Source organism: Aspergillus tanneri, assembly GCF_003426965.1.
Source record: "Aspergillus tanneri strain NIH1004 chromosome Unknown AapTan_6_pilon_pilon_pilon, whole genome shotgun sequence".
NCBI classification, from domain to species: domain Eukaryota; kingdom Fungi; phylum Ascomycota; class Eurotiomycetes; order Eurotiales; family Aspergillaceae; genus Aspergillus; species Aspergillus tanneri.
The window spans coordinates 4,404,962-4,425,425 of NW_022984633.1; the positions used below are offsets into that span (position 1 = coordinate 4,404,962).

Consider the following 20,464-nt stretch of genomic DNA (forward strand, 5'->3'; position numbering starts at 1 on the left):
ATCCTTTATTAAACACTTCACACCTTTTTTGCCACTAAGTGCATATCCACATCTTTTACTATTTGGATGATTCTTCATGGTGGTTGTTCCTTTTCTATCAAAGCTTGGATGTGCTAATAACGTTTTGCAATACTTGCATCGGATTCGAGGTTCTCTATTAGATGCCAATGCAACCTCATCAAAGCAATCCCACGCACTCGACTGCTTATTTCCTGCCCAGTTACCTCGTCCTTGATACCTCTTCCCCCCCTTAGTAGAGATCCACCACTTATCAAATATATCACGAAGTAAAGTAAATGAGTGACTGGCAGTTGCATCGGTAGGAACAGGTAATTTAACTGTTTTTTGTTGACCATTGGGGCGAGTGAGGACCTGTAGCTCCGAGGGAATTAAATCCTCGGCGGAGGTTAAACGTTGATCTATACTATTCGAGACTAAAGAAGAGCGATGAAGAAGCGATGTTGGTCCTGGAGAATTATTATTATCCAAGCTAATTGGATCTGATGGTAAAATAAAAGACATCGTAGATAAAATTTATTAAAAGACCACAACAGACCTTGAATTAGTATGGAAAAAATTCTCAAGTTTATAAAAAAAAGGAAGAGGATTATAAAAAGACTTTGTTAATTCTCTGTGAGTTAGAACTAAAAAAAAACTATTACAAAACTACAAATCTAACCATGGCTAGATTTAATAATCTATCTCCACTATTCTCTATTATTCTCGCTTTCTTTGGTATTTTCGGCACTGTTTATTGCACCCTAATCACCATTATCCTGTGTCACGCCACCCTCTCCAGTATCCTATTAACTATCTATTTCTTTACAAACTTCTTCATCCTTCGAAGTCTCCTCGCTATTATCTTCTTTATATCTTATCCACTGGGGATCAAAGGGACCCGCAACCTGGAATTCGGCAAAAATACCCATATACTCAGTATACTGAGCTTTATTAGGTCGATATTTTCCCTCTTTAAGAATTCTCTGACCCAGTTCTGTGAGCTTGTTCTTGAATTCAGCTATTTAATTAGGAGTAAGAAATGTGCCATCCTTCCGTCGCAATTTGTTGGGGATATAAAAGGGTTCGACTACAATATATTAGTCAGATAATCCAACCATAGTTAAAGTAAGACCCACCATCCTTATTAGTAGGCTCATTTCTCTTTCTCTTACGCAGATTGGTAGGCTTGCGCAAGGTATTCTTTGCTATACTCTTAGAGAGGGCTTTAATCTGTGCAAACATCTAATCCTCTTTAGAAACGTATAGAGGAGGCTCTGCACTTAAAAATCCAGCTTTATAAGGCTTGTTCTCAGCCACTGGAACATCACATTTCAGTGTAAACTTAGACAAGTCCTTATTCCAATTATCAACATCAATTGGCCATCTATTATTCTGCAAGACCAATGCACATTCTTTAAGCTGTAGTTTCGCCTTGTGGTAGTCTTGCTATACAGTAGTTAATTTAACCATGGTTAGTTAGATTAAAGTAAAATAGAGACCCACCTTATTATAAATCAGAAAGCGGATCTTCTCCCCACCCTTTTTACCAGGGCCAACGTAAAACAGTCCCCATTCTAACGTAAGTAACATAATAGACTTTAACTCGCGGTACTGGAACAAAGCGCCAAAGATACTCGCCTCACTGCGTAAGTGATCCTTTGTGTTAGTATTTCAAAGGGCGGGACATTTATGCAGATACTGATTATCTGCAAAGTTCGCATTGCAAGTGATTTCTCTCCATGGGAGATAAGGGGTGTACATTGCGTGCTATAAAAATTATTAGCTCCTTAACCAATCTAACCATGGTTAGATTTAACTGACCAATGTCTCAGGATTATTAAATTTTGCTATAGCCCCCTTAAGAACTTCACCTGCTGCGTTAGTTAACACAGTGACAATACGCGCCCAGTGCTGTTTTCTGAATCGTTCAAGATATATATTAATGTTCTCGTCATGCTCATCTTTACCACGGATTAAGTTAAATCCAGTAGTAAGACAGGGAGGGACTTCTAACTAGATAGTATGTTAGTTGACTATTTTAATTATTATTATAATTAAAATCTTACTAAGTTTTGAGCGGCCTGATCCTGCCAGAGTAACTCGGTTATCACCTCTTCCTATAACACTTTTAAGAAAACGTCGGTTTTCTTATCCGCTTCTTCTAAATCTGTAGAATGTTTCATAAACACTTTATCTAACAATGTTCTTTTCCAAGAGAAATCTTTGAGAGTATTGGAGGCTTGCGCTGGATACTTCTATTCAGGGTCGACCCACACCATAATATGACGTAACAACGATTTAACCTTTAAGCCTACCTTTTTTTCCAAGAGATACCACTCATGCCTACGGATATAGTTAGTATCTTAATCTAACCATGGTTAGATTATAATACTTACCAAGTGGGGATAGGGAGATCCCTATTCTCGCGGAGACTCGTATAAACAAAAATATACTCCGTGTTATTTAACTCTTCAAGAAACTCAGGGCGCCGATTCTTAAATGTTGATTCCGAATTTCCGCTACTAGCAATCTGAATTGGCTTGAGTAACTTTGGAAGTTCTCTCACCTTCTCATACTCGGGGGGTAATGGATATTGTGTTTTTCGTTTCTTTCCATTAACCCAGTAGTCATTTCGCTCAGGGAAGAAAAGAATGCGTAGAATAAGATCAGGGTAGCCACGAGGCAGGTTAATAATCTTTTTCCAATCATCGTAGGAGACATTTATCACAGTGTTATCAAAGATGCGCTGGCAGAACTTAAAAAATCTCTCAAACTCGCCCAACCAAATCTAACCATGGTTAAATTATATGCGAAATAATGGTGTGGTGGAGCACTTACCTAATCCAGCTTTGATGTAACTATTTTATTAGCAAGGGACCAAGAGAACATATTTTCTCTATATCTAGTGGAGCAGTACCGAAAAACCATCTTCCGAAAATCATCGTGACGGAGAACAGCGTGAATCCGTGCAACATATTTAAGCTAAACACCAAAAACATTGTTTAACCATTGCGCTAAGGCACCCTTCGCTAGAACTTGCTGCTGTTCATCTGTGGGTAGTTGATCAAAACTGTGAATAATCTAAAATAAATTGAATCCTTCTGAATTCGTCTTACGCACAACACTTTTGTTGGCACACAAACTTTGAAGAAGATCGAGATTCAGAGCCCCTTGCTCATAGACATTAATAGCCCATTGATAATCCTGCACTTTAATTAGCGTAGCAATTTACCAATGGCTAGACTAATTTACTGAATCCTTGGGGGCACGAATTGGCCTATTATTAAGATCCTTCACTCCAAAGGCGGCGTTCTTGGCCTGCTCCTCAAGCAATCCTATGAGGGCCTGTACTCGATGTTGCCTGTTTCTTAGAACAATTGTGTTAACATCCGAGGGCCACTTGCATATCTCAATTAGTTGGTTCTATATAATTGTCAATATTACTTTAATCTAGCTATGGTTGGATTCACTTACCCGCTTGTTTCCGCGATAATAAGTTTGTTTATAAGAGCCTTATTATCAAGATTCGTTTCTTCTAAAAGACGCTAAAAGATCGCTTGAAAAGTTTCCTTATCCTTGATAGTGCCCTTCAGCCGATCCTTATTTAACCATCGACGAATACCAAGCCTAAAGCTATCTTTAAGCTTGTTGATCAGTGATCGATTAATAGATCTATTGTAAATCTCCTCTGGCTATTTAAGGTCAAGTTGGCGCACATCAATAATTAATGTTATTCGATAGGCTTCCTCCAAATTATCAAAAAGGGTGTCGTCGTGAATAGTTTCCACTTTTTCTTTGCTATTCTTGGAGGGGGTAGGGGGCTTCTTGGGCGCTAGCCTTGCAGCTTTAGGTGGCATGTTGAAAACGTACTCTCAATCTAACCGTGGTTAGATTGGACATCAATATTCTTTGCAGTGCTTGATAATGGGGCCCCTGAAAGGGGCAAGAATACAGATGTGGGAAAATTTCTCGACAGTCGTGGGATTTTAAAAAACGAGTCTTTTTTGAAAAACATGAATAAAGAGAAAGGATAGTTTAATCTGGCTATGGTTGGATTGGGGGCACTTTATATAGCCAGGATTTAGCTGGAGAATTCCGCTTAATTCTTGTGCTTCGAATCATACTAAATTGTATAGTATTTATCAATAGTGAATACTTCTCCTAGTGAATTGATTATATATGATGTTGTTGTCGATATTGTTAAATAGTTAACTACTGTGATTGGCTGGATGGGATTATATAATATTATCTACCCGTATTAGTTAATCACAATTGACACATCTTTTATACCCATTGCAATCGACCGAATGGGACAGTACTTCAATTACTATAAGAGATATGTGAATGTATCCAGCTTAATCTAATCTAACCATAGCTAGATTAAATAGTTATATAGCTTATTTTTTCTCCTCAAGTGCTTTTTCTTCTTAGATAAGCAATTTCTTACGATGTCCACGAATATTTGGAGCTACCGTCACAGATATATATATATATATAGTGTATTTTTGCCTGTAATACGCTGAATTCCTTTTTCTCTCCAACCACGTAGAAAATTGCTAATTTTTGTAGCTTAGACTATTTATCTACGGCTCTTATTCTATAGATTTGTTAATTCAAAGTTATTTATTATATAAAATATGATGATTTTCAGCTCAATTTATGATTACTAAGGATATGGTTCTGCGGATGCGGTGCGGATTGTACCAACCGCACCGAATCTAACCATGGTTGGATTAGTATAATTTGTAAGCTCGCTAAGCTTACCGTATGTAGTAAAGCTGCGGATTCCCCACTATAAACCGCACCGAATCCGCACCAAACCGCAGCGGTTGCGGATTCTGTATATTGGAACCGCAATCCGCAGCGGGCGGTCGCTGACCCCCCTCCGGCCGCCCGAATCCGCACCGAATGCAACTCTACTAATAACTTTCCAACTGCTTATTAACCACTTTTAAAGTACTTGATTATTAGCTTCCTGATAGAATTAAAGTCCCCCACCGATTAGATTAGCTATTACCAGGATTACCCACGTATCCCGATGGCTTATTATGCCGGCGTGAGATGGTCCCAATATCCCCGTGGTGGTCGGGTAAGCCGTGAACAACGGGTGTAGGCAGAGGCTGAGCTGCAGTAATTATATATATCTGTGACATGCCAGTAGATATTCCCATCGCGCAAAGGATCGCATTATATTCACATCCGCAATCCAAATAAGAACGACGAACCGGCGATCCCAACAGATAATATTCAGGTTGCTGTCCAGGAGCTAAAGAATGCGTGGAAGAAGGCGCAGTCCACGCAGAGTACAATTCAGGTATCCAATATTACCGACGCCAACCCATGGCTGCGCATGACCCGGTAGTCCGAGTATTTAGAAGGAATCGCACCAAAGGATCTGGCCGACAGCGTGGCGCCGCCCGAGGAAGAGCCCACGGATCCCGTGGAGCAGGGCGTGCGCCACATTTGGGCCGCCATGGAGCAGGTTGTGCGCAAGAGCCAGCGCGTGGTCCAGCACAGCGGCCAGGCAATCTGCGTTGAAGCGATCCGATCCGAAAAGGGTCAAACGCCATATCGACCGTTGCAGGTGTATATAGATACCGAGAGCGTGGTTAAGCATATGCAGCCATGGCAGCAAATATTAGTGTTTATCGCGCGTACCCAGGCGCCACACGCATGGACGAGTCCCCGTACGGCATGACAGCACGGCAGCGCAAGAAATGGCGGCAGTTATGGCACCTCGCCACTACCCACCGGGATATTCCCGGCGAGCCGCAGGACAACGCAGCGTGGCGCATGACCCCGATCGAAGGCGCGTGTTTGGAGTTCTGCATCGAGTTGCTAAACCAAAAGCAGCGTAGCCATGAGTACGAGAGCGTGCTTGTATGTGCCATGGCCGTGTTGGGATAGGGCCGGGACCGATGGCAGGGCCCGGAGAGTTATCCCCGATCTTATCGCGCGTGATCAAGGTGGCGCGCTTTATAATCGTCCAGAAAGCGCTTTGGTTGGATCCGAATCCCGAGGAGATTATCGCGGTGTGGCAGAAGAAGAGTAACTGCGTGCAGTGGGTGCTTGCCAGCGCCGACGACAAGCTGGAGGATATTTTATTCGGACGAGGGATATTACAGTTAACAGGAGGATCCCATCGTTGCCCCCACATCGCCCATTACCAGCAGTAATCCCCAACCGATAGTGAATATCCGCCGGCAGAATCGCGGGAAAACATTCCAGGAGCACGTGGAGTGGATGGTGCAGCGGTTTATAGTGCGTGGCACCCATAGCCTGATATAAACATTGCAGGATTGGCGCACGTACGGGCTAAAGATCTATTATAATACCACAGCACCCGGGCACATTACATGGAACCATGGCGACAAGCTCGGATACAAGCATATTACATTTACCATGGGCGATTTCCGCGGATTTGTCCATGGATTGGTCGGGGCCACACGCCAGATATTGTGCGACATACTGTGCGTGACAGCGCGGGAGGATATTCCTAGTATTCCATGGCACGCGATCTACGACGACCCCACGCAGGCCACGGTTGGATAGAATTTTTGCGGGATCAGCGCACGCAATGGCCGGTGGGGCCCATGTGGATGATCGGCCGGTTGCGGGCCGAGCCGGCCATGCAGAAGAAGTTTACTATCCGGCGCCAAGCCCGACGGCTGCACATGCCGAAGGTGGCGCAGTATCTGGAGCGCGTGGCGCGATTTAAGGAGAAATTAGCAGTAATTGTTTATGTGGTATCCGGCCAGCCGGCTCGCGCACCCGAGTTATTAAGTATTCAACATGTGAATACCGTGGCGAATCGACAGCGCAATATCTATATCGAGGACGGGATAGTGGCGTTGGTGACAGCGTACCACAAGGGGTTTTACGCGAGTAACGATATAAAGATTATTCATCGATTTGTGCCACGGGAGGTGGGTGAATTAATTGTGTGGTATTTATGGTTAGTATTGCCATTTGTGCAGCAACTAAGCGCATGGCATGCGAAGGAGATGCAGGGCACCGCAGCGCAGAGCACCACAGCGCAGGGCATGGACGCAACGCAGGGCACCACCACAGCGCAAAGCACCACCACGGCGCAGGGCACCACAGCGCAGGGCACGCACGCAACGCAGGGCACCACCACGGTGCAAAGCACCACCACGGCGCAGGGCACCATGGCGCAGGGCACGCACGCAACGCAGGGCACCACGGCGCAGGGCACGCACGCAGCGCACGGCATGCTGGGGAATACATGCAGCACTGGGGCACCACCACAGCGCAAAGCTCCACCACAGCGCGCAAAGCACCACGGCGCATGCCACACACGCAACGCAGGGCACCACGGCGCAGGGCACGCACGCAGCGCACGGCATGCAGGGAATACATGCAACGCAGAGCACCACGGCGCATGGCACGCACGCAACGCAGGGCACCGCCACGGCGCAAAAGCACCACCACGGCGCAGAGCACCACGGCGCATGGCACGCACGCAACGCAGGGCACCGCCACGGCGCAAAGCACCACCACGGCGCAGGGCACCACAGCGCAGGGCACGAACGCAACGCAGGGCACCAACACAGTGCAAAGCACCACCACGGCGCAGGGCACCACAGCGCAGGGCACGCACGCAGCGCAGGGCATGCAGGGAATACATGCAGCACAGGGCACTACCACAGCGCAAAGCACCACGGCGCATGCCACACACGCAACGCAGGGCACCACGGCGCAGGGCACGCACGCAGCGCAGATCCGCGAGGATGCGTTTTTATGGGGACCCGACCCCGGTACCCGGCGCAAATGGACCTCCGAGCGGTTCCGGGAGGTGTTAAAGCGCGAAACCAAGACCCGGTTAAAGCAGGCTATTAATATCCAGTGGTATCGCGATATCGCCATTGGGATTAGCCGACGATTTTTGCGAGCCACCGCCGCGTTTGCCAGCAACATGCAGGAGGAGAGAGACTTGGCACAGGCCGTGCTAAACGCCGACACCGAGGAGGGTATGGACGAGGAGCAGTGGTTAGGCCATATTACAGACTTGCAGGCGGCGCATTCATCCCAATTGGCGGGTGGAGTGTATGGCCGTGGTATTATAGAGCAGCCCGGGACCACGGCACATCGCCGCGCAATGTTTCGGCTCTCCAGCACCGATTGGCACCGGTTTTGGGGTTTGCATCCGCCGCGGAGCCCAGCCCGTTGGGGAAGCGCAAGAGATCACCATGGGAGGACGAAGCCGAGGAGGGCCGAGTCGTCCGACGTCACCGGCTAAATATCGCAGATATGCGCACCACGTTGCAGCACATGACCGGGCAGGAGGATATCCAGTTCCGGGGCGTCCAGGCACCGGCGTTGCGCGCCATTCAGGACGGCCAGAGCCCGGTCGTCGCCATTATGCGCACCGGAGGGAAAAAGCATGTTGTTTATGTTACCTGCATTCGCCGAGCCCAGTGGTACTACCATTGTGGTCGTGCTATTAATATCATTGCGGAACGATATGGTGCGGCGCTGTCGCGAGTTGGGTATATCCTGCATTGAATGGGATAGTCGACGGCCACCGGACGAAGCGACAATCGTACTGGTCACACCGGAATCCGCGGTGCAGGAGGATTTTCAAACATTTATTAACCGGTTGCAGCAAACACGCCGGTTGGACCGGATCGTGATCGACGAATGCCATGTGATATTAAACAACCAAAGGGATTTCCGACCCGAGTTGCGACAGCTGGGGCGGTTGAACCACGCGCGAACCCAGATGGTGTTATTAACTGCCACGTTGCCGCCGCGGTTGGAGGCGAAGTTATTCCGGCGCATGGAGTATTCCCGCGAGCAAGTCCATATATTTCGGGACCGGACAAGCCGTCCCAACGTGGCGTATCGCGTGTGGCGGCCGGAGCTGGGTCGGCGTTCCATGCAGTGGTTTACCAGCGAGCCGGTGCTCGCGTTTATCCGCGAGCGAATCCTGCTCGCCAAGGATGGCAAGGTGGTGGTATACGGCCATGTGGTCCGTCAGGTAGTGGAGATTGCACGCGAGTTAGCGTGCGAGGCGTACTACAGCAAGCAGGTTAACAAGCCATCTATATTACAGCGATTTACCCGGGGCGAGGCGCGAGTAATTACCGCCACCAGTGCATTGGGCATGGGTGTGGATATCCCCGATATTCGCAGTATTATCCACATTGGAACACCGCGGTCGTTGTTGGAGTACGGGCAGGAAAGTGGGCGAGCCGGACGGGATGGCCAGCGCAGCGAGGCGATTATTATCCAGCCCGAGGGCTGGGACGAGCCCAGCCGGAGACGCCAGAGGCCGTGGCGGATCGCGAGTTGTGGACGAGTACTCGGGGTGGCGCCGGGGTGGGATGTCGACGGTTTGTATTAGACGCGTACATGGACGAAACAGTGAATGGCTATACGCGCCGATACTGTCAGGATATTAATTCCACGGAGGCACTATGTGATGGCTGTGACGCCGATTGGCTCGCGCAGGAGTCGGTTTGCATGTCCCCGGACAGATATTCCCCGGACACCCGCATGGACGATCTCGCCAGCACGACAAGCCCACCACGCGAGATTAGCGCTACGGGCAGTCCCCATTCCCATGGTAGTGGCGAATTATTTCCATTATCGCATATTATACCGCAGAGCACGCAGAATATCGCGCCAAATCCCACACGCCGGTCCCAATCCCATGACAGTACAGAATTATTTAAAACTCAAGTAATATCGCATGTTATACCGCAGAGCACGCAAAATATCGCCCCCAATACCACGGCCAATCCCACGCCCAATCCCACGCCCACTGTTAGTATCGCCAAACGCCAGCGCCAACGGGTGCAAGACCAGCGCCATGCAGCGCCCTGTATTCAATGCCAGGTGCAAGATGCACGGCAGTGGTTGGACAAAGGAAACCATTGAACACGAGATAGCACCATGGCAGAAAAAGTGCTATATCTGCACCATTGCAGGACGGGAACGAACGAACACGAGTTATACTTTTGCCGTGGGCCCAAAAGCGATAAAGCCAAGGCATGGGTTAATCTAGTTGCCAGCACAAGATTCATTCGCCAGATATACCGCTTGTTACCGCTGTTATCTGCCACAGACAATCTGTCGACGATGGGAGTTATTAGATGGCCATCCAACACAAACTGACTGTGTATATAAGGATATATTGGTCCCCATGATGGCTGTAATACTGTACGCCCGTGGGAGGAGCAGATCCAGCCACTATGGCAGCGCCGGTTGCAGCAGACGGGGTGGACGCAAGCAACACCACGCAAGTTTGCAGTTTTTGGGGCAGGCCGCGGAGGGAGCCAAAGGCCAGCACAGCCAGTTATTCGCATTATTTTGCTGGCTATGGCAGATCTGCAAAGAATTGGAGGGGATCCACGGGGTTTGTGGTATAACTAGTTAGTATACAGTGTAGCAAGAACAGTAATATATTTAGAATTTTATTTAAACTAATAAGGTATATAATATAGGAGCACATGCAGAGCATATATAATATAAGGATATAAACAGCAGTGGACACACGCACTAGGCTGAGGTATATACCAGGGAACCAAGAGAAGGTACGCACCGGGGGAAGAACGCACTGGGGGGGATAAATGTACCAGGAAAGGATATATACCGGGGGGAGGTACGCACTGGGAGAAGGCACACACCGGGACGCACCGGGGGGAGATACACACCGAGGGGAGGTACGCACCGAGGGAAGGTACGCACCGAGGGGAGGTACGCACCGGGGGGAGATACAAACACAAGGGGGAGGTACGCACCGGGGGAAGGCATGTACTAGGGGAAGGTATACACTAGTAGACACACGCACCGGGGTAAAGTATGCACCGGGGTGAAATATGCACCGGCGGGAGGTACGCACTAGGGGAAAAACGCACCGGGGGAGGACACACCGGGGAAAGGCATGTACCAGGGTAAACACGCACTGGGGTAAACACGCACCAGGGGAGGCATGTACCAGGGGGAGGTACGCACTGGGGTAAACACGCACCAGGGGAGGCATGTACCAGGGGGAGGTACGCACTGGGGTAAACACGCACCGGGGTAAACACGCACCGGGGGAGGCATGTACCAGGGAGAGGTACGCACCAGGGCAAACACGCACCGGGGCAAAGACGCACCGGGGCAAAGACGCACCGGGGTAAACATGTACCGGGCAACGCATATATTAAAGTGAATAAACGCTAACTATATATACCAGGGAATATACAGGGGCAGTGTTTTAAGTATATGCAGAGTATATGTAGCAAGGAAATACATATACCAGGGGGTAATACACACCCGGGAGAGGCACACACCGGGGGAGGTATACACCGGGGGAGGTATACACCGGGGGAGGTATACACCGGGGGAGGTATACACCGGGGGAGGTATACACCGGGGAGGTATACACCGGGGAGGTATACACCGGGGGAGGTATACACCGGGGGAGGTATACACCGGGGAGGTATACACCGGGGGAGGTATACACAAGGGGGAGCCACGTGCCGGGGGGACATACATACCAGGGGAGGTACGCACCGGGGAGGCATATACCAGGGCGAGGTATATACCCGGGGGAGGCATTTACCAGGGGACACACACACCAGGGGGAGGTACACACTGGGGGAGGCATATACCAGGGGAAGGTATACACCGGGGAAGGCACACACGCACCGGGGGAGGTACGCACCGGGGAAGGCACGTACCGGGGTAAACACGCACCGGGGGAGGCATGTACCAGGGGAAGGTACACACCAGGGCAAACACGCACCGGGGTAAACACGCACCGGGGGAGGCATGTACCAGGGGAAACATATACCAGGGGAAGCTTATATTAAAGTAAACAAACACAAAGTATATATACTAGGGGATATACACAGGCAGTGTTTTAAGCATACGCAGAGTATATATAGCAAGAAAATACACACACCGGGGGGTAATACACACCCGGGAGAGGCACACACCGGAGGAGGTATACACCGGGGGAGGCATACACCAGGGGGAGCCACGTGCCGGGGAGAGATACACACCAGAGGGAGGTACGCACCGGGGGGAGGCGAATACCAGGGCAAGGCATATACCCGGGGGAGGTACGCACCGGGGTAAACACGCACCGGGGTGAACACGCACCGGGGTAAACATGCACTGGGGTAAACACGCACCGGGCAAACATATACCAGGGGAAGCTTATATTAAAGTAAACAAACACAAAGTATATATACTAGGGGATATACACAGGCAGTGTTTTAAGCATATGCAGAGTATAAGTACCAAGGGAAATATACAGCAGGGGGAGGTATATACCAGGAGACACATGCACCGGGGTAAAGTATACACCAGCGCGAAGTACACACTGGGGGCAGGCATGCACCGGGGGAGGTACGCACCGGGGGAGGTATATAGTATAAAAAGGGTGCGTAGTATAATAAGTATATATAAAATATATATACTAGGGGATATATATAGTATAGTAGGTATATATAAAGTATATTATTAAAGGGAGGCATATACTAGATAGAGATATATACTAAGGGGAGATATATATTAGTAATTATATACTGGTAAACAAACACACCAGGTTAAACACGTACCGGGGGGAGGTATATAGTATAAAAAGGGTGCGTAGTATAATAAGTATATATAAAGTATATATACTAGGGGATTTATATAGCACAGTAAGTATATACAGGCTATATTTACTAAAGGGAGGTACACATACGAGGGGGAGGTACGCACCGGGGGAAGGCATGTACTAGGGGAAAATACACACTAGTAAACACATGCACCGGGGTAAAATATGTACCAGGGTAAAGTATGCACCGGGGTGAAGTTTGCACCAGGGTAAAGTTTAACGGGGTAAAGTATACACCGCGGAGGTATACACTGGGGGGAATATATTAAAAAAAGGACACACTGGGGGGATATATATACCGGGAAAAAATACATACCAGGGGGAGATACACACCGGGGGAAGGCACGCACCGGGGGGAGATATGCACCGGGAAGAGATATATACAGGAAAGGCATGTACCAAGGGGAGGTACGCACTAGGGGAAGGCATATATTATAAAAAGGCATGGACTAGGGGAAGGCATATAGTAGTTAATATATATACTAGGGGGGAAATATATACCAAGGAGAGGTATACACCAGTGGGAGGTACGCACCTGGGGGAGGCATATACCGGGGGGAGGTACGCACCGGGGAAAGCACGTACCGGGGTAAACACGTACCGGGGTAAACACGTACCGGGGTAAACACGCACCGGGGTAAACACGCACCGGGGAGGCATGTACTAGGGGAGGTACGCACCGGGGCAAAGACACACCGGGGTAAAACGCACCAGGGCAAACACGCACTGGGGTAAACACGTACCGGGGTAAAAACACACACCGGGGTAAACACGCACCGGGGCAAACATATACCAGGGGACGCATATATTAAAAGTAAACAAACACAAAGTATATATACTAGGGGATATACACAGGCAGTGTTTTAAGCATATGCAGAGTATAAGTAGCAAGGGAATATATACACCGGGGGAGGTATATACCGGAGGAGGTATATATTAGGGTACCAAGGGAAATATACACTGGGGTGAGGTATGTACCAGGAGGAGGCAAGTACTAGGAAAAGGTATATCCCGGGAGAAGGCATGTACTAGGGGAGATATATACTAGGGTATACACGTGCCCGGGGGGAGATATGTATTAAAGGCAGGCATATATTATAAAAGGTATATATTAAAGGGATACATACACTAGTGGACACACGCGCCAGGGGAAATACGCACCAGGGGAGGCATGTACCAGAGGGAGGTACGCACTGTGGTAAAATATATACCAGTATAAGATATACACCGGGGAGAGATACGCACTAGGGGAAATGTATATAGATAGTCCCTACACTCTACGGGCCTTTGCCCGCGGAATACGGCGGCCCGCAGAGGTCCGGTTGCGCACTTCCCCGGACACTCCACGTACGCTGTGTGTCGCTGACGTAAGACCCGTCCCCATACAGTCCCCGTAGACTGTCGACCCGCCCCACCCCGTACAATCCCCGTCGACCGTCCAATGCCGAACGGAGCCCGTCCCGACACCACCAACACCGGCTCCCGTCCCATCGTCCGCCAACAGGAGTTCCCGAGCCGTCCCGATACCACCCACCCCGGGTCCCATCGTCGGTCGATAATGTTTTCGATCCGGATCGTTGATTCGGTAACATTTTCGCCCCGGTTTCCGATTATCTCTTATAACTCCGGTTACCGACCACTCAGCACTGCAACCCGATCGCGACTGCGCCCAACCATTCCGGTATGTACGCAGCGATACTGAATAAGAGGGCAATGGTAGAACTCCGAAGGAGTAGGTCAAGGAGACACTCTGAGACAGCTCAGCCTGGCAGGAGAGAAGACAACATTCCCCTTACGCAGGTGCGCTCCGTGGTTTGTAAGAAGGTTGTTGATTGTTTATTCCCTCTTCGAACGAGGACTTAAGATAACCGTTATCCATACAAATGCCACATGCCAGTCCCTCTAGTTCCTCCACCAGGGTGGTTTTAACAAGTCGATACAAATCGACACAATTCAACAAATTGCAACAACACCATGTTGATTTATATCGATTAGTTATTATTGTATTGAATTCTTCTGCTAATTAATGTTGATACCGTATTGGGATTTTTATGGTCGTTAGAGACTCTAATTACGTGGTGTAATTTTTCGTTTTTGTTGAAAACCACCCTGTCCTCCACTATAATACAAACAGGGATTGTTTGGGCACATATATGACGCCCGATCCCGGGATGCTCCCCGACTAAGGTGCCGGCGCAGAACAGGCCCATGCCATGGAGAGTAAGTCAAAAGAGCGCTCTTGGAGTGGCCCGTCTCAGCCCTGCACGGATAAGTTACTTTTTCAGCAATCTAGCGCTGGAGTATTGCGCTGATTTGCTGGACAGATGTTCTGCACTTACTGCATTGTCTTTTATTCAGTGCTACGACATCTCCTATCCAGAACACAACACAACACAGTGAAGGATTGGATGGGGACGAAGATATATAACACCTATTACCATGCAGTTAGACGGCTCCATTTAGTCCCTCGCGTTCAATGCAAGCCATTCACTACGGAGAAACTTGGTTACCATATTAACTCGTCAGTGCTTTATCTCCTCTTAAGTATATATACTCGATAGGCCTTGCTTTTACTTCAAGTTATCGTTTGTGTCGATTTGTCTATCTTTGCGTTTTGGACCCGTGTGGTCATTGCCTGCTTGTAGTCCGCCTGAGTCCTGTGGAGACGATGCTCTGGAATCATCAATCAGATCCTCGGTAGCTCTCCGTTGTAAGTCAATGTCGAGATATACTGCAGAATCTAAAGGATCTGTTACACACGATCCTTAGGCTAGCTGATGTCGTAGCGAAAGACCCTTGACTGGCTTGTTAGTATACTTTCGGTTCTTCAATCCAATATATATATATATAACGAACCAACATGAGAGCCTTCAGCCGGCTTGGCGTCGGGCATCCAGTCATCGAACCCCTACATATATATATATAACAAACCAGCCGACCAATGCGACCGTATGGTACACAGAGGTTCAACTTTGCCTCCAATCCACAATCTCAAGACTGGCGAAAATCCACTGCGCCGAGTAAGACATTCCCTACTCCTGTACAGTTCCGAACCGCATCTTCTTCTCAAACCCCTTTCCAGCAGCAACTCGGAAAATGTGATCTGTCCATTATTTTCCCCACAGACGAAATCTTGAGACCAACCCCTGAAATTCTGCCCCTGAGATTCGATCCCAAACAAAAAAAAAAAAAAAAACTCCCACCTGCCTGTTCCTTACAGTCTACATTTAATGTAAGGAGAATATAACACCGTCTTTATTTCTTTTACTCACTGCTGTTCGGATATTATGGCAACTCGCAGGACTTCCGTGGCCTTTCCCGACGGGTCTCAACCACCGCCTTTGTTGACCTACCTGAAGGAATATAATTGTATAGTGTGTATTGGGTGCAAAATTGCTATAACCGGACAGCTAAAAGAGCGTCATCTTTCCGATGTCCATCAGCTACGGACTATTGCGGATCGAGCGCGACACCTGCGTCAGATCCCTCGCGACGTTACCCCCGATCCAGCCATGATGAATTCTCGCCTCTTCCAAACAGCTCCTCCCGGATTCCAGAGCTCGAGCTTCACGATCTGTGGGAATGCAGTCACTGCGGGCATCTTACCCGGTCTCAGCGGATAAGTAAAAGACACCAGGTTGCTGCTGCACATCGTGCTGACGGCCTTCCGTGGGCGCCTCGCCGCGTGCAAGGCCAATCCTGGTTCCAATCCAGCCGATACCTGCGCTTCTGGACCACCGCGCCCGTGGACCATGGTCGACCAGCCAGCATGCCAGTGGAAACCACGGAAGATCCGCCCTCCTCCTCGGCTGCTGACACAATACTAATAGGCGAGCCGGAGATCGCTCCATCCCAACTTGATCCGGTCACAGGTACGTCTCTCGTTTCTCCTGGTCCGGCCCACCGCTAACCACGCTCACGTTCGTCTGCGAAGAGGACAACCGGAGAATCAAACCCAACGAACTACCGGTCCGACCGCTGCGACCCCTGGCCCCGAAGCCCGTAGACGCGGAGCCAATAGAACGACCGACCACACCATTGCAAACCCCACCCCTGACTGGCAACCACACGGCCCGATGGATCCGGGAAATTCAGCACCTAGAGGCTCGTGGGATCCACCGACAGCACCCTGCGCAAGAGGCCCGTCCGGATCCTCGGCTCTTTGTTTTTCAGGCCCGTCATATGGAGGACGATGTCACACCATGGCTGCTGCAGACCGACTGGCTTCGATTCCTGGATGGCCGTTATCTTCGGGTGTTGGCCGAAGCGTCCGCGCCAGACCCTGGCCGGCTGCAGAGCCATCCAGGTCTGCAATCTTTCTGGCCAGGAGCGCTATGGGACGATAAGGAGTTAGTCCCAGATGAGCCCGCAGGGAGCATCCAGCAGATGTCGGTCAACATTTTAGACCTGGTTATTGCATCGTTTGACCGGGTCCTTAACCGAGCCCTGGACAGCTTAGCGTCCACCCATCCGCCAATCCGTCGTCTATTCCGCAGCTCATCGCAGACCGGTTTGAGTGCGGTGGAACTCGACCGGCAGCAGCCAAAGACGCTCCAACGCTATCGCCGCGTATGGCGGCGGTATCTGGCCTGGATGGTACGCGGAGCCCCTCTGACTGACCAAGAGCGCACGGAGATCCTCGGCCTCCGGTTGGACAAGTATGAGCGGGAGCATCTCACCCGGATCTGGGACACCCTCCAGGCATACCTGGCTCATCCGGAAGAAACCCTCGCAGCGGGCCACTTCCTTCAACGAATGGAGCAAACTGATGCTCGGCGGCAGGCAGTTAAGCGCGCCTATGATCGGAGTAACCTGGGTGAACTCGCTGCAATATCGAGTCCTGTTCCCACACCTCAGACTACATCATCTACCACCACTGCCAACTCCCGGGCGGGTACCGCTGCCGTGCGCAAACGGCCGCGGCGAGAGAGCGTGACCCCGACACCATTGCCACCACCAATGCGCCGTGGCCATCGCCGTACAGCCTCCCAAGCTCGATTGTTAACTCCGACGAAGGCCTCCGGCACTCGACTCCGCGATCCTCGTGTAGGCGGCAGTGTGTCTACCGGTGAGAACTCACCGGTCCCCTCACCGCGACGTGTTGAAAGAATGGTTGCAGTGTGTATCCCTATAACTCCACCCTTGTGTCATCTCCAGACGCTCAATCCTCTCAAACCAGGTAGGTAATAACTATCCCGGGTCTTTTCACTGCTGGGCGAGAACCCACTGCCACTTGGTCCTGCCAGGCTCCTACGTGAATACTTATGTGCTATACAGACGGACCCTACGACGTAGAGTCGAATTATCCCCAGACAATAAACAACCACGCAACCACTTATCTCGGTCTCCCTCTATATCTAGTGAAGAGAGTGAATCGCATTCGACCAAGAGTGGCTATGTGGACAATAACGTGGATATAGATACCGCCTCAGAACCTGGTAAGATAAGATTTCTATCCCCTACCACCTATTTCCATTTGCGGACTTACTGACTGGGCAGCGTGGTTAGGGAGCCCGGGGCACATCCCCGGCGAGATAAGCGACACCGATTTGACATCGAGTGATTGGTCTGATGAGGAGGAAGAAGACTTCCTGACCAGTACAGAATCGCCGATCCCGTCTATGGGTGACGGCGCCGACCTAGATCGACGAGCCGGAGGGGCGTGCCTCAGCTTCCACCGGAATGTCAGCGGTGGCTGGATGAGATGGTCTTTTCGCTCTGTATAAGCAGCATTAGCACTCGTGCTATCCAGCAGACTGGCAACAAATTTGACAGCAGTCTAGTTGCACTAACAGCCGTGCTTGCGATTCACCCTGTCCATCTCACTGTGGCCGGTCCATATAGCTACACCAGCGACCTGGCTGCCATCCTCTGGATTTCACGGCTGCTTCTGCTGGAGTATGCACTGCCCGCCAAGCCATACCACTTTATTAATGACGTGCCGGTCCGTGACCAGTATCGGAACCGAGTCCGACGAGCCGCAGCGGTGCACTACACCTTTGGAGTCCGGCATACTTTTTACCCACTGGAGGAGATTTTACGGCTGACCGCCCATGGGATATACCAGATGTATCACGAGGTGCGTCCAGCCTCGATCACCTGGTCTCCGGACCAAGAGACAGTGTACTACCGGCAAAACCCCACTGGCTATACCATGACCAACTTCCGTCACTGGATCCAGCACCTGATCCACACGACCACAGACTTCTTTAACCGGGAGCTCCTGCTGGGCTACGTTGAGGACTTTACGCTAGCGGACTTGGTCGACGTGCCCAGTGAGAGACGGAGTGGCTTCTCCTTTCTTGACGTGGCCCCCACCATGCGCGGCCCACGTGCATCCCTCTCCTCCTGCTCTGCCAGTATCCACCGTCTGGCGTGCGGCCGCTTCGGCAGGTTTCGACACACTGGGATATCCAGGCCATGCGATTGTATGAGAAGAAAGTTCAAGACTTTCTATATAAACTGGCTTTACTGATTCAGGTTACCTGGGGCCAGACCAGTCGTGAGAAGGAGCTACTCACCATTAAATGGCAGAATACCGCGACATCCCAGCGGAATATCTTTCTCAGCAACGGCCAGGTTATGATCGTAACCGAATATCACAAGACCCGCCGCCGGACCGTCCGTACCCACCCCGTTGCTCGATTTCTTCCCTCCGCGGTGGGCCGGCTGCTTGTAACGTATCTAATCCACGTCCGTCCCATGCTGGTGGCGTTTAACAGTCAGCACCCCGGAGTCCCGGGCCCGTCGGGAGGCCAAGCATGATTGCTACTTCTTTGTTATTCCTTCCTCGCCGGTTTCCCCGCCGCCCCGCAAGTTGACACATCTTCTACGCCAGTCGACTCAGCCGTTTTTAACAGTGCCTATCTAACCACCCTAAGTTATCGCCATCTGTCTATCGCCATTGCCAAGAAACATCTCCGCCCCCAGATGACTGGATCTGACCTGCAGTCCGCCGAGACAGTCCTCCATAATATCCTTGCCGCCCAGGCCGGTCATCATTCCCATATCAATAATCAGATCTACGCGGTTGAGGACACGTATCCATTAGGGTCTCCTTCCCAGTCGCCAAGAAGCATTCCAGCGCGCGTCGGCCCAGTGGCACCGGTTTATTCTTTCTCCGGTGACCACTCACCATGTCCAGGAAACCACGACCCCTCGTCATCTGGCAGAGGTTAACTCTGATAACAGTGTGGGATCCAACAAGCAAGAATATGGATTTATTGGCTTTGAGCCCATTCCCCAGCTGAAAGTCATAGTTTGCCGTCGATGTCGGTATGCTGTGCGACCCGATGAAGTAGAGCGCCATCTAAAAAGCAGCATTATCTATCCCATCGGACAGTGACCCCAATTATTCAGGCTATCCGCCAGTTGCCAGATATCGAACAGGATGGCTCAGCAATCCAGGTTCCTCATGTTTTGGATAAGCCGATTCCTATTTTACCATGTCACTCAAACGGCTTACTCTGTCAACGGGCTCCCGACCAGTGTCAGTATATTGGATCAACCATGAACACCATGCGCAACCATTGGAGAACGGCGCACCAATGGTCCCTCTATCCACATGGTGGACGAGTTTCCCAATCTCAGCGGGCTTCGCGAGAAATTGAGCTACAGCAGTCGCTTCAGCGTGTATCCTATCAACACTGTTTCCATCACGGAGGGGATCCCATTATATCCAGATTCGATTTCCCAATGGTCAATAATCTCTCTCTATTTATTTGCAATCAAAGTGTGTTGCCCTATTCCACAGGCCTGGGGCGGATGTTGGTAGAGTCTGGTTAGGGTCGGATAACAGTGGGGCGAGGATCGTGCGCTGATTGGCTAGCAGAATTCTCGTTAACA

The 20,464-nt window shown here is 50.2% G+C and overlaps 5 protein-coding genes across 5 annotated transcripts; 4 read left to right on the top strand and 1 right to left on the bottom strand.

Annotated features, from left to right (window-relative positions):
- Positions 1-1,242: 1,242 nt before the first annotated feature.
- Positions 1,243-3,857, bottom strand: ATNIH1004_009428 (uncharacterized protein; the record flags this gene model as incomplete). The annotated part of the gene is made up of 9 exons (XM_033574020.1): positions 1,243-1,446; positions 1,504-1,642; positions 1,700-1,767; positions 1,822-2,013; positions 2,316-2,343; positions 2,397-2,788; positions 3,121-3,204; positions 3,253-3,423; positions 3,717-3,857. 9 exons carry the CDS (start codon positions 3,855-3,857, stop codon positions 1,243-1,245), a joined length of 1,419 nt encoding a protein of 472 aa, XP_033424572.1.
- A 1,204-nt stretch (positions 3,858-5,061) lies between these two features.
- Positions 5,062-6,176, top strand: ATNIH1004_009429 (uncharacterized protein; the record flags this gene model as incomplete). Its single annotated transcript, XM_033574021.1, has 5 exons — positions 5,062-5,089; positions 5,181-5,314; positions 5,363-5,586; positions 5,643-5,880; positions 5,967-6,176. The coding sequence occupies 5 exons, from the start codon at positions 5,062-5,064 to the stop codon at positions 6,174-6,176; spliced, it is 834 nt and encodes a 277-aa protein (XP_033424573.1).
- Positions 6,177-6,599: 423 nt separating this feature from the next.
- Positions 6,600-9,903, top strand: ATNIH1004_009430 (uncharacterized protein; the record flags this gene model as incomplete). The annotated part of the gene is made up of 5 exons (XM_033574022.1): positions 6,600-6,926; positions 7,253-7,991; positions 8,036-8,510; positions 8,536-9,206; positions 9,257-9,903. 5 exons carry the CDS (start codon positions 6,600-6,602, stop codon positions 9,901-9,903), a joined length of 2,859 nt encoding a protein of 952 aa, XP_033424574.1.
- A 4,157-nt stretch (positions 9,904-14,060) lies between these two features.
- ATNIH1004_009431 (uncharacterized protein) lies at positions 14,061-14,839 on the top strand (the record flags this gene model as incomplete). Its single annotated transcript, XM_033574023.1, has 2 exons — positions 14,061-14,300; positions 14,824-14,839. Coding segments are annotated over 2 exons (256 nt in total), but the record flags the coding sequence as incomplete, so codon positions are not given.
- Positions 14,840-15,906: 1,067 nt separating this feature from the next.
- On the top strand, positions 15,907-19,964 carry ATNIH1004_009432 (uncharacterized protein; the record flags this gene model as incomplete). The annotated part of the gene is made up of 10 exons (XM_033574024.1): positions 15,907-15,988; positions 16,063-16,491; positions 16,554-17,798; positions 18,040-18,057; positions 18,119-18,303; positions 18,372-18,894; positions 18,980-19,047; positions 19,100-19,340; positions 19,458-19,708; positions 19,764-19,964. The coding sequence occupies 10 exons, from the start codon at positions 15,907-15,909 to the stop codon at positions 19,962-19,964; spliced, it is 3,243 nt and encodes a 1,080-aa protein (XP_033424576.1).
- Positions 19,965-20,464: the final 500 nt, after the last annotated feature.